This window comes from Hipposideros armiger, unplaced genomic scaffold (genome assembly GCF_001890085.2).
Source record: "Hipposideros armiger isolate ML-2016 unplaced genomic scaffold, ASM189008v1 scaffold_1500, whole genome shotgun sequence".
In the NCBI taxonomy this organism is placed as follows: Eukaryota; Metazoa; Chordata; class Mammalia; order Chiroptera; family Hipposideridae; genus Hipposideros; species Hipposideros armiger.
Window position 1 is genome coordinate 155,099 of NW_017732850.1, and position 23,689 is coordinate 178,787.

Genomic DNA, 23,689 nt, shown 5'->3' on the forward strand with positions numbered 1-23,689 from the left:
TCCCTGCAAGGCTCCTCCTCAGCCTCTTGCTTGCCAGGTTGGCCTGCTGGACCCAGCAGTCTACTCCCATCCCAGCCTGCCTCAAAGGCCACGGGGGAGAGGACTGGATGGAACTTAAAAGAGCTCCAGCCTAGCCTTCTGCTCAGCCTGTGCACAAAGGTTCCTTCAGTGACCCACTGGCTGCAAGGCAGGTACCTCTTGTCCTGCTCCAAGTGTATACACCAGAGCCAGTGTCGGCTCTGGAGCGGGCCCACAGCTCCCGGGGCTGCAGTCGGTAGAAGGGCAGCTCCTTTCCCTGCCCCTCCGCCCCTAATAAACAGTCTATATAGAACCAATTCCTGCATTTCTCATTTTTATTTGACAGAAAAAGTTGCTCTTACTGTACAGATTTTAAAAAAACCAAAATGACTTTAAGAAAGGTGAAGAAAAGTTGGGGGGATGGGACCACAATCTTACTGGGGGGCAGTAAAAGCCAATGATTTTTAACTCTTGACCCTTCTTTCCAGGAACACCTCACACAAGTTCCCACGTCCCAAACCATCCTTTCCCCAGAACTTAGGAATAAAGTTGGGGGGAGGACAGTGCCTCCCAGACCCTTTCTGACTCAAAACTGGGGAGTCCTGAACTGTATCCTCCCTACTAGCAACTCCCATTATCATTCCCACCCACCCCAAACCCCCCAAAAAACGTGAACCAGGAAAAACTCACAGATTAACATTTCACAGGAACAAAGAAAAAAAAAAATGGGGAGGGAAAGGGAGCCCTCCCCGCAAGATGCTGCCAGGGTTGGGGGGGAGGGAACAGACAGGGACCCCTCCTGCAGCTTTGTTGGGGACAAAGGGTTCACTCCTTGTGGCTCCAGAACTTGGGGTATGGTGTGATTCCCCAACAACACATTCATGGAGACCTGCAACAGAGAAGACTGCCATCAATGCGGAAGTCCCAAGCAGCCAGAGCTCAGAAGGGGCCCAGTCCTAAGAGTATGCGGGACGCACGCACCTGGACGAGCGGTGCCGTGCAGGGCAGGGGCTAGGTGTGTCTCTCCTGTGCTTATGGCCTGGGGAGTGGCTGTCCCCACGCTGGCCTCTCCGGGAACCCCGCTCACTGCTGCTGCAACACAGGACATACGTTAAGCCACAGACAGACACACGCCATCACACTGCTGAATCTCAAAACTTTTTGCAGAAGTTGATGGTAGCCAGACCGGGCTGGCTATTGGCTAGGGCAAGAAGACACAGGTGGCCCTACCTCTGCTGGTCCCGTGGTGAGGGCTGGGGCGAGGGGCGGCGGCGCTCAGCAGGCGAGTAGCTGAGGGACCGTGAGTCTCGGAGGGAGTCTATTGGTTTCCGGGGACTGCGGGACCTAGGGAGCAGAGTAGGTCTCCATAGTGCCCCACATTTCCAAATCCACCAGCCAGCACTCAGGACCACCCTCCCCAGGTCTTGACCACCAAACCTCACCACACGGGGCCAGCCTCAGACCCACCTTTGTCCGCTCACTCACCCATCCGCCCGAGTGGGTTGGGCATGGGGGCAGCGGGGGACACAAAGATAAAGACAGCCCCAGCCCTTGAAGGGGCTCAGTCTGGTGATGAAGGCCAAGGGAGGATTGCTCAGCCCCGTGTGTGGGAAGCAGCCCCGCAGGGACTGAAGTAGATGGGTCTGGGGACCCAGGGGAGGGAGACGAAGGGAAGGGAAGGGAAGGGAAGGGGCAGGGTGATCTTCTTGAAGGTGCTGTTTGAGCGGAGTCTTGCAGAACGAGGAGTTCACCAGGCGGACAAGGGAATTCCAGGCAGAAGGAACAGCATGTCCAAAGGCATGGGGTTCTCCTTAGACTGCAAGGCGCTGGGTATGGCTGGAGCAGAGGGCATGTGTGGGGGCGGGCAGGAGAGGAGAACACAGGGCAGGCAAGGCCAGTTGGTGAAGAGCCTCACACGCCATTCCCGCAGAGATGGGGCTTTATCCTGCAGGCCACAGGGCGTCCCGGAAGGATTTGTGGAGTGGAGGGAAGTAACCAGATGTGCGTTTTAGAAAGATCCCTCTGGCTACGTGTGGAAGAGAATGGCGTGGAGGCAGGGAGACAGGGAAGAGGCTGTGGACAGAGTCGGGAGAAGATGACGGTGGCCAGACCAGAGCACTGGCAGTAGCAATAGGGAGACTTAAAAGCTAGACTCCCTGGAACCTGGAACCAGGCTGCATGTCAGGGGCAGGGAGAGGAAGGAACCTAGGACTCCCCAAGTTTGGCTGGGGCACCCACTTGGATGGCGCAGCCCTTGTCAAAACAGGGCAAAACAGAGTGGGAGAGGAGAGCCTGCCTCCTCCCACACAACCAGACACCACAAGTCCGTGTGCAACACCCAGCAGGCATCTCACACCCCAGGGTCACATCCCACCCATTCCAGCTCAAGCAAGGCAGCACTCACCTCCGCTCACCAGGGGTTGGCTTCTTGGGGCTTGCAGGTTTGGGCAAGGCCTGAGGATCAGGCTTAGCAGGGGAGGGGGAGGAGGAAGTAGAAGAGGAAGAGGAGGAAGAAGAGGAGGAGGAAGAGGAGGAAGAGGAAGAGGAGGATGAAGAGGAGGAGGAAGAGGAAGAGGATGAGGAGGAACTGGAACTGGAGCTGCTAGAGCGCCTCTTCCGCTTGGCTGAGGTTGGTTCCTGAGGACGACCCTCTCGAACAGCCTCCTTTGGGGCTGGGGCTGGGCTAGGGACCCTGCGGGAGGAGTGGATTGTCACAAGGAGACAAGCTGCCCCAGCCTCAACCCTACCTTCCTTGGCCTGGAGGAAGGGCAATGGGGAAGGGGTTCCTGAGACAGGCCCTGGGAGCTCTCCCAGCCGAGAGCCCAAGAGCCAGTGATCAAATTCTCTGGCGAGCAGTGGCCCCGAGCTGACCCAACCTCTGCTAACACAAGCAACAGGCTGGGGCCCGCAGCACCAGGGTTCAAGGTTAAACCTCAAGAAATGTCCCTGATGGAGGAATATGGCCCCTGGGCTCAGGTGTGGAAGCGAAGCTGGGTGGTCTCCTTCCTTGGAGAGCCAGCTTGGGGAGGCCCCTGTGTGTGCAGGCTGGCTGGGGATGGGGCCGTCCTGCCTGGAGGCAGGGAGAAGGATGGGATGACCTCTGAAGATCCTTCCAGCCCAGGGAGTTCCTCTTGAGGTCTAACTGCCATCCCTCCTGCTGTAAAATTAAGTCCATTTCCTCTAGTTCTGTCCTCTGTAGAGATGGAAAACTTATCATTATCCTCTAGAGAATTAACCTTTGGAGACTTTTCTGTCCCAGTCCTCCCCCCGCCCCCGTCACCCCCACCCCAGCATTCTCTTCTACCCCCAGCTTAACGGTCAAGGTCCCCATACCTCCTCAATGAGCCAAGAACCTCTGGACAAGGCTTTCCCGTCCCCACCCCCATCCATCCCCAAAACCTTCCCTGTGGAAAAATTCTAAAAGTCAAGTCCCTCACCTCTTCACTGCTACCTCAGGTTGAACAGGAAGGCTAGAGCCTTCTGAGTCACTAGAACTGGAGCCAGAGGAGGAGGAGGAGGACGACGACGATGACGACGATGAAGAGGAGGAACTAGAGGATGAGGAGGAGGAGGAACTCCGCCGCTCCTTTGCCAACTGCAGGGTGGCCAATGCAGAAGGCTGCTGGGCCCCCGTAGAAGAAGGTGGCTCCCCACCCTCAGGGTGGGACACCCCAGAGGGAGGGCCAGACAGCATGCCATTGTGGTCACCAGCAGAGGATGTGGCCTTTGCCACCGTCCCAGAGGTAAGGGACTGAGACCCTACTACAGAGGTGGTGGTCTGGGCAAGCAAAGATCGGGATTGGTCAGAAAAAGCAGATGGCACAGGGGACCTAGGCCGATCCTGAGCTGGAGGGAGAACAGGCTGTGAGGGAGCCTGGGCCATTCTAGCAGCAGGAGAGGGAGCCCGCTCAGAGGTCATTCTAGACTGGCTGGGGGCAGCTGGTGGGGTTCTGCAGCCTGGGCCTCCTGGTGGGGTTCTGGACCTGGATCGGTCAAGGAGTGGTGGTGAGGTTCTGCCACTAACACGCTCATAGGCAGAGAGGGGCACCCTGGGGCTGGTGAGGTTTGCACCAGACAAGGCTGGAGCCATTCTAGTACTGGTGAGGCTTGCAGGAGCCAAGACTGGAGGGGTTCTTGAGCTGGCAATATTCACAGGAGCTGTGGCATGTGCAGATCTAGGACCCACCAGGTTTGCAGGGGCTGGAGCCTGGGGTGTTCTGGAGCTGGAGGGATAGTTTGCAGCGTTTGGAGGTGTGCCAGAGCCTGTGAGACTCAAAGCTGCCAAAGCCGCTGGGGTTCTGGCTCCTGCTAGGTTCACAGCTGGGGCTGTAGGGGTGCGAGGATCAGCAAGGTTCACAGCAGAAGGTGCCACCGCTGTTCTGGGGCTGGCCAAGTTCATTGCTGCTGCAGCTGGTGTTCTCGAATCAGCTAGGTTCACTGCTGTTGGTATGGCAGGTGTCCTGGCACTGGCCAGATTCATGGCTGCTGCAGAGGCTGCAGGAATCCTGCTGGCAAGGCCGGCAGCTGGGGCCGTTCTGAGACTCATGAGAGGCACTGGAGCTGGAACCTGGGACATTCTTGCAGCAAGGCCAGCAGCAGACATGGACGGAGGAGGCCGAGCGGTACCAAGACTGATGGCTGTCAGGGCAAGTGCAATTCTAGACTGAGCATGATTTTCTGGCACAGATGTTCTAGGGTGATCAGGAATTCGGGGACCTGGACCATCCATCATGGAGCCACCAGCTTGCTGCAGGACAGACATGGGTGTTCTCGAGCTGCCGAGGGGTTCAAGCATTCCAGGTGACCTACAGCGGTCAAGAGGAGTTGGTGACATGCTAGGACGACTGAAGCAGCTCATTCTGGAGCTATTGAGTGCCACTGGAGGTGTCCGAGAACCAGAATGATTCCTTGTTGCTGGAGGAGTAGCAGAGCGTGAACGATCAGAACTACTTCCAGATACAGAGCGCCTGCGGATGGCTGGAGGAGATCTTGTTAAGGACCGTTTGCCCCGGGTGGTCCGTGGAGTACGGGATCTAGACCTGCGGCGGATAGCAAGTGGTGAGCGACTTCGAGAACGTTTGCGTTGCAACAGTGGGGTTCGAGACCTAGAGCGGCGCCGAATAACTGGAGGTGTTCGGGACCTAGACCGGCGGCGTGTCACTGGAGAGGTTCTAGAGCGGGACCTCCTCCGAGTTACTGGAGACGTGCGAGATCGAGATCTCCTACGGGTGACTGGGGAAGTTCTGGATCTCGATCTTCTGCGAGTAATAGGTGAGGTTCTGCTTCGAGATCGCCGCCTTGTTACTGGTGGAGTCCTAGATCTGGACCTTCTGCGAGTCACTGGTGGAGTTCTAGAACGGGAGCGGCGGCGAGCTGGTGTTCTGGACCTTGAACGACGACGGGTTACTGGTGGCGTTCTGGACCTTGATCGTCTCCGACTCACTGGGGATACTCTTGAGCGAGATCTTCGTCGAGTGACTGATGTCCTAGACCTTGAGCGTCTCCGACTGACTGGTGAAGTTCGAGACCTGGACCTACGTCGGCTGACCAGGGGTGTTCTGGACCTGGAGCGTTTCCATGGGGCTGGTGATGTGCGTGAGCGGGAACGCTTCCGACTGGTTGGGGGTGTCCGGGAGCGGCCTCTTCGACGTCGAGAGGAGGTCCGGGAACTCTCCTGCCGGGCAGGAGACCTTGAGTGGTAACCAGAGCCTCCCCTCCGCCTACGAGTAACCCGGGACCGTGACCGGCTCCGCTGTCTTCTCCTAGAGATCGACTGGGAAGATCCAGACCTATCTCGACGTCGGGTTGTTCTGGTTTTCTCCCTCCTTGAGCGAGAACGGGACCTCTGGAGTCCACGAAGCTTTGGGGAAGGAGACCGGCCTCTCCTCGAAGTTGTCTTAGTGCGTGGGGATGAAGCTGAACGCCGCCTGCGTGAGGATCTTGACTTTTCAGCTGGCTCTGGGGAAGACACTGAGGGGCTTCTTCGGCGTCTTGGGGGAGTTCTAGAGCGGGTCTCTGGTGAGGATGATGCAGAGCGACTCCTACGGGAGAGTCTGGCCTTCCTAGTCAGCTCAGGAGATGATCGAGAGCTGCGACGACGAGGTGGAGTGCGAGACTTGGTCTTGGGCTCTGGTGATGACCTAGAGCCTCTTCTAGCCATTCTGGATTTGGGTGGGTGTTCTGGAGAAGACTCAGAACTGCTGCTTCCTTCAGGTGAAGGGCCTCTACCTTTGCTTGATGAACCTGATCTGCTTCGTCTGGGAAGGACCCGAGGGGCAGGAGCCTTGGGTTCAGGAGAAGAATCAGAACCACTCTGTGCCCTGGGTGCTGCTCTTGGCTTATCTTTGACTTCGGGAGATGAGCCAGACCTACTACGTTGAGGAGAAGGTCGGGATTTGCTGTCGACCTCTGGGGATGATCCAGAATGACTCCTCTGTCTAAGTGACATTCGTGTCTTAACTTTAGAATCTGGAGAAGAGTCTGATTCACTTCCTTCCTGAGGGGATGCACTGGGTTTCCCATCAAGTTCTTGAGAAGATCCAGATCGACTTCTCTGCCCAAGAGGAGTCCTAGCCACAGTCTTCTGTTCAACTGATGATTCTGAGCCACTTCTTTCTCTTTGGGGAGTAAGACACTTGTTGAGCTCTGGGGATGATGGAGAACGACTCCTTGGCCTTGGAGTTTGAGGCAAAGCTTTTGGTTCTGGAGAAGAATCACATTCGCTTCTCCCCCTGGATGGTGTTCTGGGTATATCTTTCATTCCAGGAGATGACCCAGGTAAGCTGTGCCTTGAGGGCGTCCCAGACCCATCTCTAAGTCCTGGGGAAGACCCAGACCTGCTTCTCCTTGAGGGAGTTCTGGGTAAACCATCTTTCAGTTCAGGAGAAGATGCAGAACTACTTTCCCTTGAGGGTGTTCTGGGTATAGCATCATGTACTGGTGACGAGACACTCTGATTTGAAGACATTCCTGTTTTTTCCACTGCATCTGGGGATAACTCAGAACTGCTGTGTCTGGAGGACCTGGTTGATTGTTCTTTCATGTCTAGAGATGGATCTGCCTCTACCTGACTAGGAAAAGGTACATTCAAATCTTTAACCTCAGGAGAAAATCCAGTATTCACTTCTACAAGAGGGCCTGAGTTTCTAAATTCTAAAGGTGATCCATAGCTTTTCTCCCTGGGAGGGGAGTTTGACAGTTCTTTATGTTCTGGAGAAAAATGTGGCCCGCTCCAAGTTGAGGCCACTGCAGGGACTTCTGCTTCCAAAGAAGCCTGTGATTGGCTTTGGTCAAGAGTCAAAGAAACAGCAGGCTTCTCTTCTATTTCAGGAGATGGTTCAAAGTTACTTCCAGCCATTTCTTTAAGTTCTGGAGACACATGGGATAGGACCTGGTTTGAGGATTCTTCCGATTTCTCCACCACCTCCATTAATTCGTCTTGGCTTGGCTTAGCTAATGCACTACTTTGGTCTTTTGAATCTGGAGATGACCCAACATCACATCTTTCCTTTGTTGGGGTTCCAGATGTGTCTTTGAGTACTGGTGAGGACTCAGGTCTATCCTGCCTTGGAGGAGGACTCAATTTGTCTCTTAGTCTAGACGATGTAGTGATATCCTCCTGAAGGAGTAAGTCTGTTTTCTCTTTTGATTCAGGAGAAGACGCCAATCTACTCTGCCCCAGAAGAGATTTACAGTCCATTGCAGGGTATGGGGAAGAGTCAGACTGGGATCTGTTCTGCTCAGGAGACAGTCCAGATTTCAGCCTAGGGCTTACTGACAATTTGCTTCTATCTTGTGTTGTTGGAGATCTAGGTGCCAGCTCAGTGATTGGAGATGCGGACCTGGACCGGCCACCCTTAGGAGATGTTTGAGATTTGCTCTGCTGAGATGTAGATTCATAAGGACTCTGTCTTATTTCTGGGCTTGAAGTATCACATCTAGGGTCTGGTGAAGTTTGAGATTGTCCTTCCTGTTGCAGAGATGAGATGCCAAAATAGCTCTCTCCTGGTGGTGTGCTAGAGTTTACTCTTGGACAGAGGGAGAAAAATCCAGAGCCACTTTGTGCTGGTGAGTCTTTAGGCTTCTCTTGAGAACAAGGTGACTTTAATCCAGATGGAGTTTGGGACTGTACTTTGGGGCACGGCGAAGTAGAACCTGAGTAACTTTGTCTTGGTGGTGTTCCAGGTTTCACTTTGGTATCTGGTGAGGAGGACCTAGAATGGCTGTGTCTTTGCAACAATCTAGATTCCACATTGGAGCAAGGAGACACTGATCTGCTTTGTCTTGGTGGGATTTTACACGTTACCCTAGTAGGACTTGGAGAAGAAGAGCCAGAATGGCTCTGGGTTGGTGATGTTATTGCCTTCACTTTGGGTTGTGGAGATGACGACCTGGATCGGCTCCGTCTTGGAGATGTGCTAGATTTTACTCTAGGAGGAGAGGACCCAGAGCAGCTATGTGTCAAAGGGGTCTTAGACTTCACTTCAGGGTCAGGTGACATTTCAGAACAGCTTCCTTTTTGTGCTGCTGCAGACTGTTCATTTGCCTGAGGACTTGTTACAGACCCTTGCCTTGGTGGTGTTCCAGATTTCACTTCAGGTTGAGAAGCAGAACCGGAACGACTTCGCCTTGGTGGTGTTCTAGATTTAGCTTTAGGTTGAGATGATCCAGAGCGACTGTGCCTTAGTGGTGTCTGAGACTTTTGTTTAGGGCATGGAGAGGACCCAGAAAGACTTCGCCTCAAAGACAAGCGAGATTTTGCTTTGGACTGCGGTGAAGAGAGAGACCTGCTCCGCCTTGAAACACGAGATTTTTTCATTTCAGGGCTTGAGTTGGACCTGCTCCTTCTCTGTGATGTTCTGGATTTGTTCTTCCGCTCTGATGATGAGCCAGACCTGCCTCTTCTTTGTGGTGTTCTAGAGTGAGATCTTCCCCGTCTAGCTAAACTTCTACTATGGGACCTTCCTCGTCTTGCTGGTGTCCTAGACCGAGATCTACCTCTCCTGGCTGGTGTCCTAGAACGCGACCGACCACTTCGTCTACCTGGCGTTCTAGAGCGCGACCGGCCACGTCTGCCTGGTGTTCTAGAGCGCGACCGGCCACGTCTGCCTGGTGTTCTAGAGCGCGACCGGCCACTTCGCCTGGCTGCCGATCTACTACGAGACCTCCGTCGTGCTGGCGAACGGGTTCTGGATCTGCGTCTAGCAGGTGTTCTAGACCGAGACCTGCCCCGCCGGGCTGGTGTTCTAGACCGAGACCTACGCCTAGTGGATGTTCTGGATCGTGATCTCCGCCTGACGGGCGTTCTAGACCGAGACCTGCCCCGCCGGGCTGGTGTTCTAGAACGAGATCTGCCCCTAGTGGCTGGGGATCTAGAGTGCGACCTGCCTCGCCTTGCTGATCTAGACCTGCCTCTTCTCTGGGTATTTCTGCTCCTGGACCAGCCTGGTCGCTGAGGAGACCTAGAGCGGACACGTCGCTGGGGGCTTCTAGATCGTCCCCATCGCTGTGCAGACCGGGATCTACGCCACTGAGGGGACCGGGACCTAGAATGACCTCTCTTAGTAGGGGTTCGAGACCGTGATCGCCCCCTCTTGGTGGTAGGGCTACGGGACCTCCCCACCCTACGAGGAGTAGGAGAATGTGACTTATCCTGCTTTACTCGGCCATGTGAGCGATTCTTAGATGCAGGAGAAGAGGAAATCTCTCGGCGGGACCCAGGAGCTGGTGTGGGTTTAGGACTTTCAGGAGAGGAGCTGGCATGCCGAGAAACTTTGGTAGGTTGAGGGGATGGTGGGCAGCTCTCCGAAGATGATGATTGGGGAGGTTTCTCAGGAGACTTAGGTGGTAAACGGCCCTGGGTTGGGGAAGCCTCAGATGGGGGATTCAATGGCTCCTGACTTAAGGGAGTTGTTGCAAGGGGTTTTGGGGAGCTGTCATGTTGCTCGGCAAGGAGCGGAGTGGTAGCAGGTGGTTCTGGGCCTGTGCTCTTTTCCGGAGAGGGGCTAGGTCGAATTGCAGATTTCTAAGAGTGGAAAAGAAAGCAGGGATAGGGATATATAATCACCAAAACTTCCTATCACCCATAAGATCCCAAAACCATCTCCAATGAAACTTTTCCTCTACACACCCCATTACATCAACTGGTCCCTCTTCCTCATGATAGGTAGTCACATTCGTTCAATAACAAGAGATCACATAACATAAAAAACATTTGGGGGAAAACATGAAGATATGAATAGTCTGTAACCTTAAAGTCTTATAATCTACAGAAAAGAATGCAAACGAATACACTACGTTTTACAAGTAACTATTGCAAAATGCTATGAGAACAGGAAAGAGGATATTTTTAAATGGAAAGCTAAAGCAATTCCCCAAAGTAGGTGGCACCTGACTTTATCCTTGAAAAATAACTATATTAAAGTAAAAGAATAAAGAGAAAGGTATAAAGACATGATTTGTGAGAGTAAAAAAGACGAGGATGGGCACTGAAAAAGATAAAGGACATGAGAAATGGACAAAAAAGCTAAAAGTTTAGCCAACTATTAAAATACACTGTAATAGCTGAAACACAAAAGTAGTAGGGCTTAAATTAGAATAGCAAGTATAAAAGAACAGTTGCTGAAAGGACCATTCAAAGGTTTTCAGACTGCAGGCAGCTACCCACTGGATTTAAACATTTTAGCCACGACCATTTAATGAAATAAAAATAACTAGAGGTATCCTAAGTAGTAAGGCTAAAAATAGTTTAAACAAACTTTTGAGTTCTATGTACATAAACAGGATAATGATGTAAAATCTATATTCAGTGAAGTTTGAAAACCACAACTCTAAAGTATTTGAAGCTATAGAAAAGTTAATAAATAACCAAGGATACAGAGGGAAAAAAAACCCTCATTTCTCTTAAGTTCTTACTTCCTTCCTTCACTTCAAACACCTACTCTAAAGCCCATAACCCTGCAACCCAATGAACATCCATTAACTCAAGAACATACCTCCTTCTTGTCTTTGTCTTCGTAAGGGCTACTAGGCTGCTTTGTAGAGGGCTCTGGGCTGCTAGGATGCCCTCTGTTGGTGGTACTTGGTTCCCTGGAAGGTGCATCTCCAGCTCCTCTACGCCCTGAGGCAGGGGAAGGACTTTGCCCAGTCAAGGCAGTTGTATGTGTTTTTGCTGCAGCACTTCGAGACCTGAGAGAAGTAATTGAGGATGGGGGAGAGAAAGGTAATCAGCTCAGGGGAGAGCAGAAAACCCCCTCCCCAGCTCCCATCCACTTTTCCTGACTGGTATATAACCCTCTTCCAAAAAACCTTCTTCTATGCACAAGACTCAAATCACTCATTGAAACTGAAGTCTAAAATTCACTTTGGTCCTTCTCTTCTTCCCAGCACAATCCCAAAAAAATGTTCTCCCTCTATCCCTTTATTCACCTCCCACAAACCTCCCCAAACCCTCCACCCAGCCATTCCCTACCCGCTTCATTCACAACTCACCTCTGAGCCCACCTCCTTCAGGAAGCCTTCCCCGATTAAGGAAGCCAGGGTAAGGATTCCTTCCTCCCCCAGACACCACGAACAAACCACAACCCCCCCTATTCTGGCAGTCCATATACATCAGAACAAAACAAAAAAATAACAAAATAAAAAAAAACAAAAAAAAAAAGAGAAGGGGAAATGTATATGTCTGTCCATCCTGTTGCTTTAGCCTGTCAGCTCCTAGAGGGCAGGGACCGTGTCTTCCGAATGGTCTGTGCAGCGCCTAGCACACCGTGGGCGCTCAATAAATATTAAATTGATTAGCCCACAAGTCCCTCTCCCTCCCTTCCTCCTGGACCACCCCTTACCGACTGCAGGAAGTATCAGAAGAGGAAGCCGAGTCCGCAGAACTTGAACGGTGGGCCCGGCGGCTCTTGGGGGCTGGTGTTGTACTTCGGGATCTGAAGGAAGACCACCACAACTCAGGGTACTGTCACACCTATACTGGATTTCTATCCTATCCCTCTAGATGGCATTCATCTACTTGCTGAGCAAATTCCCCATCAAATCACACAAATTCACTCACCGCTTTCGCTTCTTGTCCTTAGATTTACGTTTGCTCTTTGGAGTAGGAGATCTAGAAAATGAGATTAAAAACAATCATTTTTTTAAAAAGAAATAGAACAAAAAGTGAAATATAAAGAATTGGCGTTACTGACAAAAAAATCAAAGAACTGAGCTTTACTCCAAGAAATAACCACAACCGCCCCCCCAGAAAGCAAGGCCATCAAGCAATGGGTCACAGCTCATATGCCACCATGTCCCCTCTGCCCCAAAGAGCTCTTACCTATGCTTCCGCTTCTTGGATTCGGATTCTGATCTGTTGGGGGGAAAAATACAAAATATAAACCAATATCTACACCAGGACTCATCAAACCTCTCCAATCACTCCATGTATTCCCACCTCATACCTGTGTTTCTTCTTCTTCGAACTCTTCTTCCTCTCTCGTCGCGGAGAGCTGCTCTCTGACCTACTAAAGTTGAGTTTAGAAACAAGGTCATTTTGCTTGGCTCCTTCCCTGGCCCTCCCACTTACAACATACCCCAAAAGGCTTCTGAAGTACCGAACAATTCCAACAGGACCAACATCCCAAATCTCACCCCAGAACTTATTACTCTCTAAGCACAGGTACCTCCTCCTTAAATCAACAAACCTCAAAATGAGAAAGAAAATCCCAGAAATCCAAAAATGCTGCTGGCCAACTCTTAATTGGCAGAGCTACAAAATCAAGCCTTCCCACTAAAGCAGCACCCACATTCCTTCTCCCAGCTGGAGACCTGAATGGTTAATGACCTCTTCCCTGACTTTTCTGATAACCCTCTCCTGCTTCCTAGAAGCAAGAATGGGGTGGGGGGGTGAGATTGAAAAGGAGAAAGAGCACACATGACAGGATTGTCCTCTGGCTACTACAGTAACTTTCCAACTAACTTACCGTCCTCTGTCTTTCTTCTTTTTCTTTTTCTTTTGCTTTGGAGTTGGTGAGCGAGAACTGCTGGACTCCCGGACAAGGCTGGGAAAGATGAAAAGAAGCAGGAAGGGGGGCTAAGACAAATTTACTCAGACATTTCAACTTCAGAAAAATAAAATCTAAAGTTTCAGAAGACATAGTCCACATTTTAAAAAAAGCAAGCAAGCAGAGTGCTTAGAATTAAAAAAAGCTAACACTGGTTTCTTGGTCTTGTATACCTGTAAGGTTTGGGAGGCTCAGGAACTGGTTGTTTGGCTTCTCGAGCACGACGCTGAGGATCAAAAGAGCTGCCATCCACATAGGAATCACTGATGCCAAAGGCAGCACGAAGTCGCTCATTCTTTTTCTCATTCAATTCTGCCAACTGGTGAGTCTCAGTTACCCTAGAAAAAAAAAATAGCGAAGGTCTGAAGGACATAGAGAGCCAAGGGCAGTCATTTTCACACAATTGTAGACAGAGGCCAAACAGGATTGGGAAAAAGAAGACAAGAACAGGAAGTACAAGTTAACAAGAGAGGACAGCAGAAGTAGCAGTACAGAGTCCAGAGGAAATCAAGGGAGAGTGAACACTCACACTGGCCTCTGCCCTGGGGTCTCCTCCTTGCCCCCAGGGTTCACATCTTTCTCCAGCAACATGAGTCGAAAGGTCGCCACTTTTTCCTGAATTTGCTGTTCCTCGTACCTGAAGAACAAATCCCTTCAGGGTTAGAGCTTGTCTACACACTTTCCCCAGTCCCAGATTTACAATTCCCTCATTTCCAACAGGGTCCCTTCCCTCTCCATGCACACATAGAACTTTTCACTCACTGTCACCCAAAGAACCCTTCTTTTAAATCCTTCTGATCTTTTCCTGTCATCTGTTTTCCTTCCACTCACTACAACCTCTAGAACAGTGGATTTTAAACATGCTACACTCGGGGGCCAAGAGAATAAAGTTAAGCAGGCAGAATTCCAGCTCCTCCCCAACTTCAATAAGAACGGGTATTTCATTTCCCAGAATTCCAAAATAAGGTGCATTGTATAAAAGGGGCGCCACTGCTGAAGTTTGAAACCCACTGCTCTAAAAGGTATTCTGCCTGAATGTGCTCCTGTTTCTAAAATTTTACTTCCCTACTCAACCCATGATCCCATCTTATCCAAGTATTCTTTCAGTTCCTATTTTCCTGCCTTTGCTACTTTCCAAGGCCTCAATCCTTAAATCCATTTACCTTCCTCTTCTCTACCAATGACAACACCTGTCAGCTCACCTAGCTCTTCTCTTGCCTGGTCTCTGCTTTCCCACCTTCCCCTTAAAGCACATTTTTGTTTCTCAATAGCTCCCCTTCCCCCATATGCCTCCATCTAAATAATTCAGGACTCCCTCAGGCTTCCTTCTATGTCCCAGACACACCGTTTCCTCATCTCCCACTCTGAACTCTCCCTTAACTCCTTTCAATTTGCTAGTTCCTTTACCTCCAGCCCCCCTTCTACAACTCCTCTCCAGGCCTCTTTCAACCAGCCTTAAGCTCCCTACAACCCACCTAACTCCCCCAGCTCTGCACTCATTCAGTGCTTGGCTTTCCCCCAACTCTCCCCTCACCCCTGCTCTTCCATCATCTCCTCCAGCTCGAGGCATCGCAGCTCCACGCGCCGCTTGCGCTCGTGGTCCAGGATGTCAGGATTAGGCCGCTTCACCAGGGCAGCCTCCAGGCGCCGCAGTTCCTCCTCTCCCTTGTAGTCAGGCCGCTCACCCCGGCGGCCCCGCACCAGGGACAGGTTGCGCTGGACGTAGCCGTTGGTGCCGCTGCCCCGGGGCGTCGGCAGCCCGATCCCGTTGTACATGGCCCCGTGCCCGGGGGGGCACCACCGCTCCTAAGGGTGAGCGGGGAGACACGGGTCAGGCCCCTGGCCCCCAACTAACCACTTACCACCACCCAAATCCCTGCTCTTCTTCATCCCTATTTCAACATGTATCTCCACACTAAACCTCCTTAAACTGCACAATTCTCCTAGTCTCCTAACAAAACCTTCTTCATCCTTCCCACACTGCTTTCTTTCCACCACGTCATAGCTCAGCTCTTACAGCCTTTTCTCTTGATGTCCAAGAACCATTTCTACTTGCACGGAGATGTTCTTCTTTTTCCATCCTAAGCAAACAAGGATCCTATTTCTCTCAAATTTCTCCACTGTCCCTTTATTCTTTGGCCCCAATACGCACAAGTGTTGTCTCTACCAACTACTCTAATTCCTAACCTCTGGTAACTGACTGAGGCTTCCAGACCAGGCACAACAAGCACCAAAGATCTGTGGCTCCCAAGGGCCTGCAGTGAAAGTCCAAAGACTCTTCCAAACATTAACCTAAGGATTTCAGACCACCCGGTTATGAATACAAAATGGGCTCAACAGACCCTAGATAGCCAACAGATAGACCAATTCTTAAGATAAACCAACAGTACCCTGTGCAGCCTCACACCCAGACTGAAGGCCAGCATGCACATCTGAAACTCATGAACCCTGGATATACAATTTTTGTACTTCACTTCCCAGGTAAAAGGCCATTTCCTTGATTCCAAATACTTATAGCTCCTATCAACTACCCTAATACCTTATTTCTTCAATTTCAAGAGGATTTCCCACATGATTTGCAGCTCACCCAAATCTCCCTAGCACCTGTTAAATATTACCTGTTTCAACTTAATGCTCTAAACATCAAACCAGCCTCCTCTGTTCAAACGGTTCCCATACCTTCTCTACAATTCTTTGCCTTAAACTTATAATGAAAACCCCTACTCTTTATACCTCATTTTCAGTGATGTCAAACTGCTGGCTTTCCCTACCAGTCCCCTGTATCTCATTTCCTAGTTTTTCTCTTCCAGCCCTGCCTATCCCTTTCATATTACTTTTTCCACGACTCCTACTAGGTTCTATCCTCTATCCCCTCAACCTGTCCCAAACCCAACATGACTCTAAAGAACCCTCAAGCCCATTTTTCTACACATACTCATATTCCTTTCTCATACTATATATACTCTATTTCTTTCTCCAACTCATCCTGGCCAACATAATTTCAGAGCATAAATTATGAAGAAGAAAAAAAAAAAAACCCCAGGAAAAAAACCCAGGGAATAAAGTGGATAGGTTAGTGAAAAGTAGAGGGAAAAGATGTTGAATTGGATAAAAGAGGAATGCTACATTTTTTTAAACCCAGAAAAAAGAAACATCATACAAATGTCTGGGAAAATGTTCTAAAGTGCAAAAAAAGAAAAAAAGTATAGCGAGATGTTGATGGAAGGGAGATAGCCCAACTCTAGAACAGTCTGGACCTCCCAACTCTAAGGCTGGGTCCCTGCCCAATCCCAACAGCAGACTCATGAGAGAAAATAGTAATAATAACATTAATAACCATACTAGGGTAAAGAGAATGACAGATGAGGCTAAATCTAGAAACAGCAAGTGAAAATGCACAATGAAAAACTACTTTGTAACATATGAACTCAGTTTCTCTGCCTGCCAAACCTCATTTTCGTTTTCTGAAATACCAATCCTCTTAAGCTACTCTTAAAACTAGCTCCTTTGCCTCTCTATGCCCCACCTAATTTCTGCTTCCCTTGCAGAATGCTTCTGACCTGCAATTAATTCTTCGGCTTAACCATTCACCCACACTTCCATACCACCTCACACAATCCTCCCACTCCCTAGGAAGGTTAAACCAATAGCTAAGCAAAGGGTATTAAGTCACAATTGGAGAACTTTTAGGGAATGAGCCAAAAAATGGGGGGAAAATAAAGGAAAAACCACAAACCACAGCATACAAGGCAGTGCTGGAAACACTAAAGGGACAAACCAAGGGGGTACCAGCAACAACACACACACACACAAATCACCAAAAACCAGTTAACATTAGAAAACAGGGAGTCTTAAACTGGGGTCCACAGACTGTGGGTATATAAGTTACCCAAACTACAGACAGAAAATAAAAGCTACAAAAGAACACAAAATAGAATTTTTCCTACTGGAAAACTATCATGACGCCAAACAAACAAGGAAGACGTGAAATCTTGAAACTTAATATTAAGATATCCAAGAAGCAAAAGGCACCAAATGGGATAGAGGTGGTGGAGTATGCAGGAAAACGGACTTAAGTAAGCACAGCATACTCAGCACTGCTGCATCGTATAGCTAAGTGGACACTATGGCATCCCAACTTAAAATATTAGCTCAAGAGAAGACATAAGCCCACACATTTAAGACGTTTTCACACATTTAAGACGGAAGACAAAACAGACTCTTTTCGAATTGATCCAGAAGACATATTAAATAAGCGTAAATTGAAAAGGCTCAGAAGAGTTGTGTGCCAAATACTGCCTGAAACAGAGTTCAGTGTTTTCTTCCAAAGGAAGAGCTCCAACAGCCTCCTTCCTAGCTTCAACACAACTTTTGGGGAGATAATGAAAAAGTGAAAAAAAGAAAATAAAAAAAAGAGCACACGGTCTGCTCTTTACATACCGAGGCTGAATTTTTTTTATCGAAGGTTTGGGGCTTTTATCTCCCTAATATTTCACGGCAAACAATAACGAGTTCGAACGGTCTAAATCTCAGGGGCATCTAGTTCAAGGCCTTTTCCGCAGACTGGGCCGCCAAGGCCTATTTTCGGCCTTCAGGGATGGGGGAGGGGGCTGCGCGGCGCCCCGTAGTCTGGAAGGCTCCCAGCCCTACCACAGGCCCCCAGGAGGAATGGGGAAGCCAGACGCCGGAGTGGCACAGGGGAAAGAATCCGGCAACAAGCCGCTGTCGCTGCCGGCCCCTCCCTGCCGAGAAAATGCCGGAAGGGGTAGCTGCAAAAGGGCCTCCGCGGCCGCATGCGTGGGGGAGGCTAGAAGCCGAGTCGCGCGCGCCCCCCTCCTCGCCCAGAGCGCGCGCGAGAGCGAGTGCAGTCGGCGGCGCGCGCCGTTGCCATGGGGGAGGGGTGAGAGTAAAAGCCCGCGCGCGACGGAAACCGCGAGAAGGGGGAGGGGAGGCACGCAACCGAGAGCGTCCGCGCGAGCTAGGAACGGCGAGAGCGCGTGCGCGCAGCGGCCTAGGCCGTTCTCCGCGCGTTTTGGCCTAGCGCCGGGGCCACTGCCCCTCCCCCACCCGGCTCGCGCGCTCCCTCACTCTCTCACCCGCCGCCGCCGCCGCCGCCTTCACCGCCTTCGCCGCCCGCCGCCTCCGAGAAAAAGAGGTGCTGCCGCTGCCGCTACCCAAGCTCGCGAATCTTTCGGGGCCTGGAGCCGCCGCCTCAACCGACACTAATGCCTCCTCGCTTCCTCAGGGGCCGCAGCGGGCTCCGACTGCGCCACTCGCACCTCGCCTGGGCCGCGCTGCACGTCAGCACAACTAACTGAGCGCGTCAGCACGCAGCCGCGCGCGTCGCAGAGCCCGCCGGGAATCGTAGTACGCATCGTGACCTTGTGCGCAGGCGCTAAAACCTCACCGGGAAGTGTAGTTTCTTAAGGCCCGAGGGAAGTTCAGTTCCGTTGCCGAAGAACTACAAGTCCCGTCGGCCAGTGCGAGAAAAGGCTGCGAATGGGACCAGAGCCGGCAACGTAATCCGGAGGGTTTCCGCTAGCGGGGAGGGGCACAGGGCTCAGCGCCACATCGAGCGACCTCGGCCTCCCGCCTTCGACCCAGAGCATTTTGGGAGTTGTGGTTCTAGCTTAGCCCGAAACCCGTATGTAGCTTCGGCTCGGTGCCTGGCCGCCATTTTGTCTCCCCGTGTTGGGAGGTGATGGCCCTTAGTCTAGGGACACTGCCACTTCCTTATGACTTTGGGCCTCCGGGGGCAAGCCAGCACCTGCGCTGCACTCGGTCTTGTGCACCTGGGAGAAGCCCCCTTAGATACCAGCCAGTGGGCACTCCCGGGATCCCAGAGCCCAGCTTCAGGTTCAGGGCCCGAGGCAAAAGCCCATCCACAGGTCGGTCCTTGGTGTTAGCAGCTTCCACAGTTGCAGAAGGTGCTGAACAGGACCGTCTGTCCCAGGGTATAATTTTCTATTACCTCTGGGTAAGACGACAGGCAACAGTGCAATTTTTCTCCTACAGAACCTTGGACGTGATATACTTGTCAGAGCGAAAACGTAACAAACACTCTTAAAATTGTTACTCCTTTACAGAATGTCTCCTGTTAATATTATTTAAATTCATTTTGTTGAGCCTGAAAACCAGCCAGTCCCAGAGCAGAGTTGAAAAGTGCTGGGCTTCTCAGCTGGGTCTGGCACCACCTACTTGCCCATGGACCTTGGACTAACACTCAGTGGTGCTGGTTATGGGGATGAGGGTGGAATCTTACATCCTCAAAAGGAACCAGCACCTGATAGCCATTAAGGAGTTGTTCATTTGAATTTGAGGCATTGTATTTGATTACTACGTTTTCTTGTAAACCTGCCTGTGTAAGGGTAAACTTACATCAGGTGCTATAACTGGGAGACCCACCATCTTGTGGAGGAGCTATAACTTCAGCTTACAGTGCCCAGGAGTTGTTCTAAGCCTGCCTCCTTGAGCTTGGGCTCCTTGGGATACAGTTTTCATCAGCTGGTTGCATCTCTGGAATAATGTATGGCAATGTGGTGTCAACAAAAGCTCCCTACCACTAACCTAATTTTGATAAAAGCCCTAAATTGAGTGTATAGGAAGAGGAGGAACTATGCAAGAGAACAGTTTGCAAACCCTGGAGCTAAAGCCTCCAGCAGAAACCCAAAGTACACTCCAGAGACACAGGGGAGGCTGCATTTTATAGAGAAAAATCCCTACCCTGATCACTGATTGGTCCATTTTTATGCAAATGAAGAATCTAAATTTGCACAGTCTGATTGGTCCAACCAGCACTCTTGATTGGTCAGAATTGCATGTGCTGATTGGCTGTTATGGAGCTACTCTGATTGGTCAGTGAAGATGCAAAATGCTGTGCAGTTCTCAGCCCATTGGTTGAAAGGCAATACCAGGACCTCCTTTATAAGAGCTTGCTGGCAGGAACATTGTAGGAGGCTGAAAGTTCAGTTTGTAGGTTTTCCCTGAAATGCAACAGCATGAGAGGCCTCTGTTGGCAATGGCAGCTAGACTCTAGTTATGAATTTATGCCCAGTTAACCAGGAGGCGTCCTTCTTGGCAGATATATTCCTTCTTGAGGTCCATAGTAACAAAGCCTTTTTCTGTGCCTGAGCTGGTATTTCTGAGGTTGAGAGTATACAGTGGTGGTTTTTTAAAACCCACCACCTCCAGTGAAACCCTTTCTTGTAACCAAATTCCCAATGATATTTTTCTCTATATTAACTGAATATTTTGTGCTAAATTCTGTATGTGAGTCAGTGCATTTAATGCTCTTGACAACCCCATGGGGTAGGTGTTACTTTCCTTTTCCTATGGGGACAACAATGAATTCCCTTATACATCCACAGTACAGTTTTCAAAATCAGGAATGTTACATTGAAACAATACTATAATATCTACAGACTTTACTGAGGTATTGTCAATGTTCTGCTAATACCCTTATGGCAAAATTCAAAACCACGCAAGCTTTATATTCAGTTGCCGTGTCTTTGTTAGACTCCCTTAATCTGAAACAATTCCTGAGTTTTGTTTTTTGTTGTTGTTGTTTTTTTGTAATTCACAACATTGCCATTTTGAAGAGTACAAGCCATTTATTTTGTAGAGTGTTCCTCAATTTGTTTCATCACGTTTAGATTCAGGTTATACACTTTTGGCAGGAAGACTACAGAAGTGATGCTGTATTCTCAGTGTATAATATGAAGAGGTACATACTGCCCAATAGTTCCGTTACTGCCAATGCTGACTTCAATCATTTGGTTAACAGGAGTCAACCATGTTTCTCTGCTGTAAAATTTCTAGTCTACCCTTCATAGTTTGTTTTTTTTTTAAGTGTCTAGTGGGAAATGTATTTAGAAACCAAGATCTGAGTACCAGATGTACTTATCGTTACTGTGCATCATCACCTCTTGGCGAATAGAGCTGGGAAATGGATGAGATGTACATATAATACATCTGCAAGTTTACACTGATATCTCCAATTCCAATGTAATGCTACAGCGTTCATTTTATCCGTTCCCCTCTTCATATTTGTTAACTCCATTCTCCAACCATGAAGAACTTGGCTTCCATTTTCCCAATATACTTATTTATTTGCTCAATCCTAGAATTCCAAAAAGTAACTTCAGAATTGTTCCTTCATGCTCCTGGAAAATAATGCCTACCAATTATTATAGAATTCACTATTTGTTTAGAATTCTTTTTCTCTTCAGCCTGAGGGCATGTTCTCTAAATACTATATTCGAAAGTTAATTCAATTAGTTTTATTTTTTTCTCACCTTTGAGTGTGTTTATGTTATTCATTTGAAATATGCTTTGGTTCATTTGTTCCTGTTTGTTTTAAATTTTAGGATTTTTTTCTCCCATCTTGGAAATTTTGTTTATTTTTTCAAATAAGTAAAACAATAACTTGGTACCAAAAGGCAGATCTGTACAAAAAGGTATATTCAGAGAATATACCTCTGTCCTCTCTAGGCAATTCCTGCCCACTGCCTTCTGGTAATCAAGCTCAGTCCTCTCTGCTTTTTCCTTCCTAGGATTCTTTTTGCTCAAATGAGGAGGCAAATGTATATTTTCTTTTTCTTTCTTTCTTTTTTAAAAAAATGTTTTATTGGGGAATTGGGAAAGAGGAACATTGTGTTTTTCCAGGACCCATCAGCTCCAAGTCAAGTTGTTGTCCTTCAATCTTAGTTGTGGAGGGTGCAAGCTCAGCTCCAAGTCCAGTCGCTGCTTTCAATCTAGTTGCTGGGGGGCGATGCAGCCCACCATCCCAAGCGGGAGTCGAGCCAGCAATCTTGTACAGCTGAGACATCTGGCCCCATTGGCAGCTCAGCGGCATCTCAGCTCGGGCGCAGCTCACTGGCCCACGTGGGAATCAAACCACAACAGCAACCCTATTTCTCAGAGCTTGTGCTCTAATCAACTGTGCCACCTGGCTGGCCCCCAAATGTATATTGTCTTTTTTAAATTTTATTTATTTATTTATTTTTAATTGGGGAATTTGGGGAGGGGAACAGGCAAGTTGCTGTCCTTTTGTTCTTCAGTCTAGTTGTAGAGGACGTCACTTCACTGGCCCATGTTGGTATTACCATTGTGCTCATCCCGGGTGAGGCAGATTGGTCGCCAGCCTCTGGACCGCCGCTCACCGCAGCTCTTGGCAGCTCCCACAGGCTGCCAGCCGCTCACGCTGGCTGCCAGCCACACACGGTAGCTTATGGCAGCCCACTGCAGCAGGGACTGCAGCATACGCCGTTGCCGGCGACTCACGGCAGCACAGCTCCAGGTCGAGCTGTTGTTCACCATCTAAGCTGTAGAGGGCAGTGTCACTGGCCCCATGTGGGATCTGAACCGGGGCTCTGCTGCTCAGAGCTGGCATCCCAAGCCAGCTCTTAACCAACGCGCCACTTGGCTGGCCCAAATGTATATTTTCTTAATTCCCCTTCTTTCTTACACAAAGGTAGCACACTGAACTCTTTCCCACTTTACCTTTTGCACTTAGCATTATTTCCTGGAAATCATCCCACCTCAGTTCACAAAGATGTGTGGATGAACTTTTTATTCCACCACTCTTTTACATATGAGCATATAAATTGTTTCCAATATTTGGTCACTACAAACCATGCTGCAATGAGTAACCAATTGCATATGTATTTTCATATTGTTGAGAATATATCTACAAGGTAAAGTCCTAGAAGTAGAATTGCTGGGGCAAAAGTTAAAGACCTATGTAGTTTTGTCACAATTGACAGGTTCCTCTCCATAATGGTTACACCAATTTGCATTCTCAGTAGCAAAATATGAGAGGGTCTGCTTTCAAACCACAGCCTTTCCAACACAGTGTGTTGCTGCTGTACTTTTCAATTTTGATAACCTGATAGGTGAGAAATGGTGCTTCGGTATATTTTGTGGTAAAATTTACATAACATAAAATTTTACCAATTCAACTATTTTTAAGTGTACAATCCAGTGGCATTAAATACATTCACAATGTTGTGCAACTATCACCGCTATCCATTTCCAGAACTTTGTCATCCTCCAAACTAAAACTATACCCATTAAACAATAACCTCATTCCTCCCTCTCCCCAGCCTCTTGTAACCTCTATTCTATTTTCTGTCCCTAAGAATTGACTACTCTAGGTAACTTGTATGAGGGGAATCATACAATATTTGCCCTTTTGTGTCTGGCTTATTGCACTTAGCATAATGTTTTGAAGGTTCACCCATGTTGTACCATGTATCAGAATTTTATTCTTTTTATGGTTAAATAATATTCAATTGACTGTATAGACCACATTTTGTAAATCCATTCATTCCCTGACAGGCATTTGAGTTGTTTTCACACTTGGCTATTGTGGATAATGCTGCTATTGGTTCTTCGGAAAACTCATGACGCATGTTTGCAACAGAAGGCACTAGTTCATTTTTGGAAGTAATACAGTCATTTGCATCTATGTTATTTCTATGTCATCTGACAGCTGACAGTTCTGGCTTCATTCTGAAAAAAATTGAGGGATTTGGTTGAGTTTTGGAGATTTTACAACAAGTTGAAGATGGAAGACCAAACTGTGCATTTTTGCCATATTTTACTGTTTTACTTCCATAAAGGGA

The 23,689-nt window shown here is 49.2% G+C and overlaps 1 protein-coding gene and 1 pseudogene across 14 annotated transcripts; both read right to left on the minus strand.

Annotated features, from left to right (window-relative positions):
- Window positions 1-341: 341 nt before the first annotated feature.
- Window positions 342-18,384, minus strand: SRRM2 (serine/arginine repetitive matrix 2). Of its 14 annotated transcripts, none has more exons than XM_019634094.1 (16): window positions 18,161-18,380; window positions 14,599-14,870; window positions 13,594-13,701; window positions 13,238-13,402; window positions 12,984-13,061; window positions 12,462-12,524; window positions 12,338-12,370; window positions 12,077-12,127; window positions 11,859-11,951; window positions 11,013-11,205; window positions 3,456-10,042; window positions 2,423-2,710; window positions 1,934-1,963; window positions 1,249-1,362; window positions 1,000-1,107; window positions 344-907 (listed from the first exon to the last, which is right to left on the minus strand). In XM_019634094.1, the coding sequence occupies exons 2-16, from the start codon at window positions 14,838-14,840 to the stop codon at window positions 898-900; spliced, it is 8,163 nt and encodes a 2,720-aa protein (XP_019489639.1). In that variant the 5' UTR covers window positions 14,841-14,870; window positions 18,161-18,380; the 3' UTR covers window positions 344-897. The 14 variants fall into 14 exon arrangements, 13 of the variants coding, with proteins under 13 accessions (XP_019489652.1, XP_019489649.1, XP_019489650.1 ...); XM_019634093.1 differs by having other exon boundaries at window positions 1,000-1,110; XM_019634100.1 differs by lacking the exon at window positions 14,599-14,870 and having other exon boundaries at window positions 1,000-1,110.
- A 388-nt stretch (window positions 18,385-18,772) lies between these two features.
- The window catches only part of LOC109377680 (motile sperm domain-containing protein 3 pseudogene), an 8,014-nt pseudogene continuing 3,097 nt past the window's right edge, over window positions 18,773-23,689 (minus strand).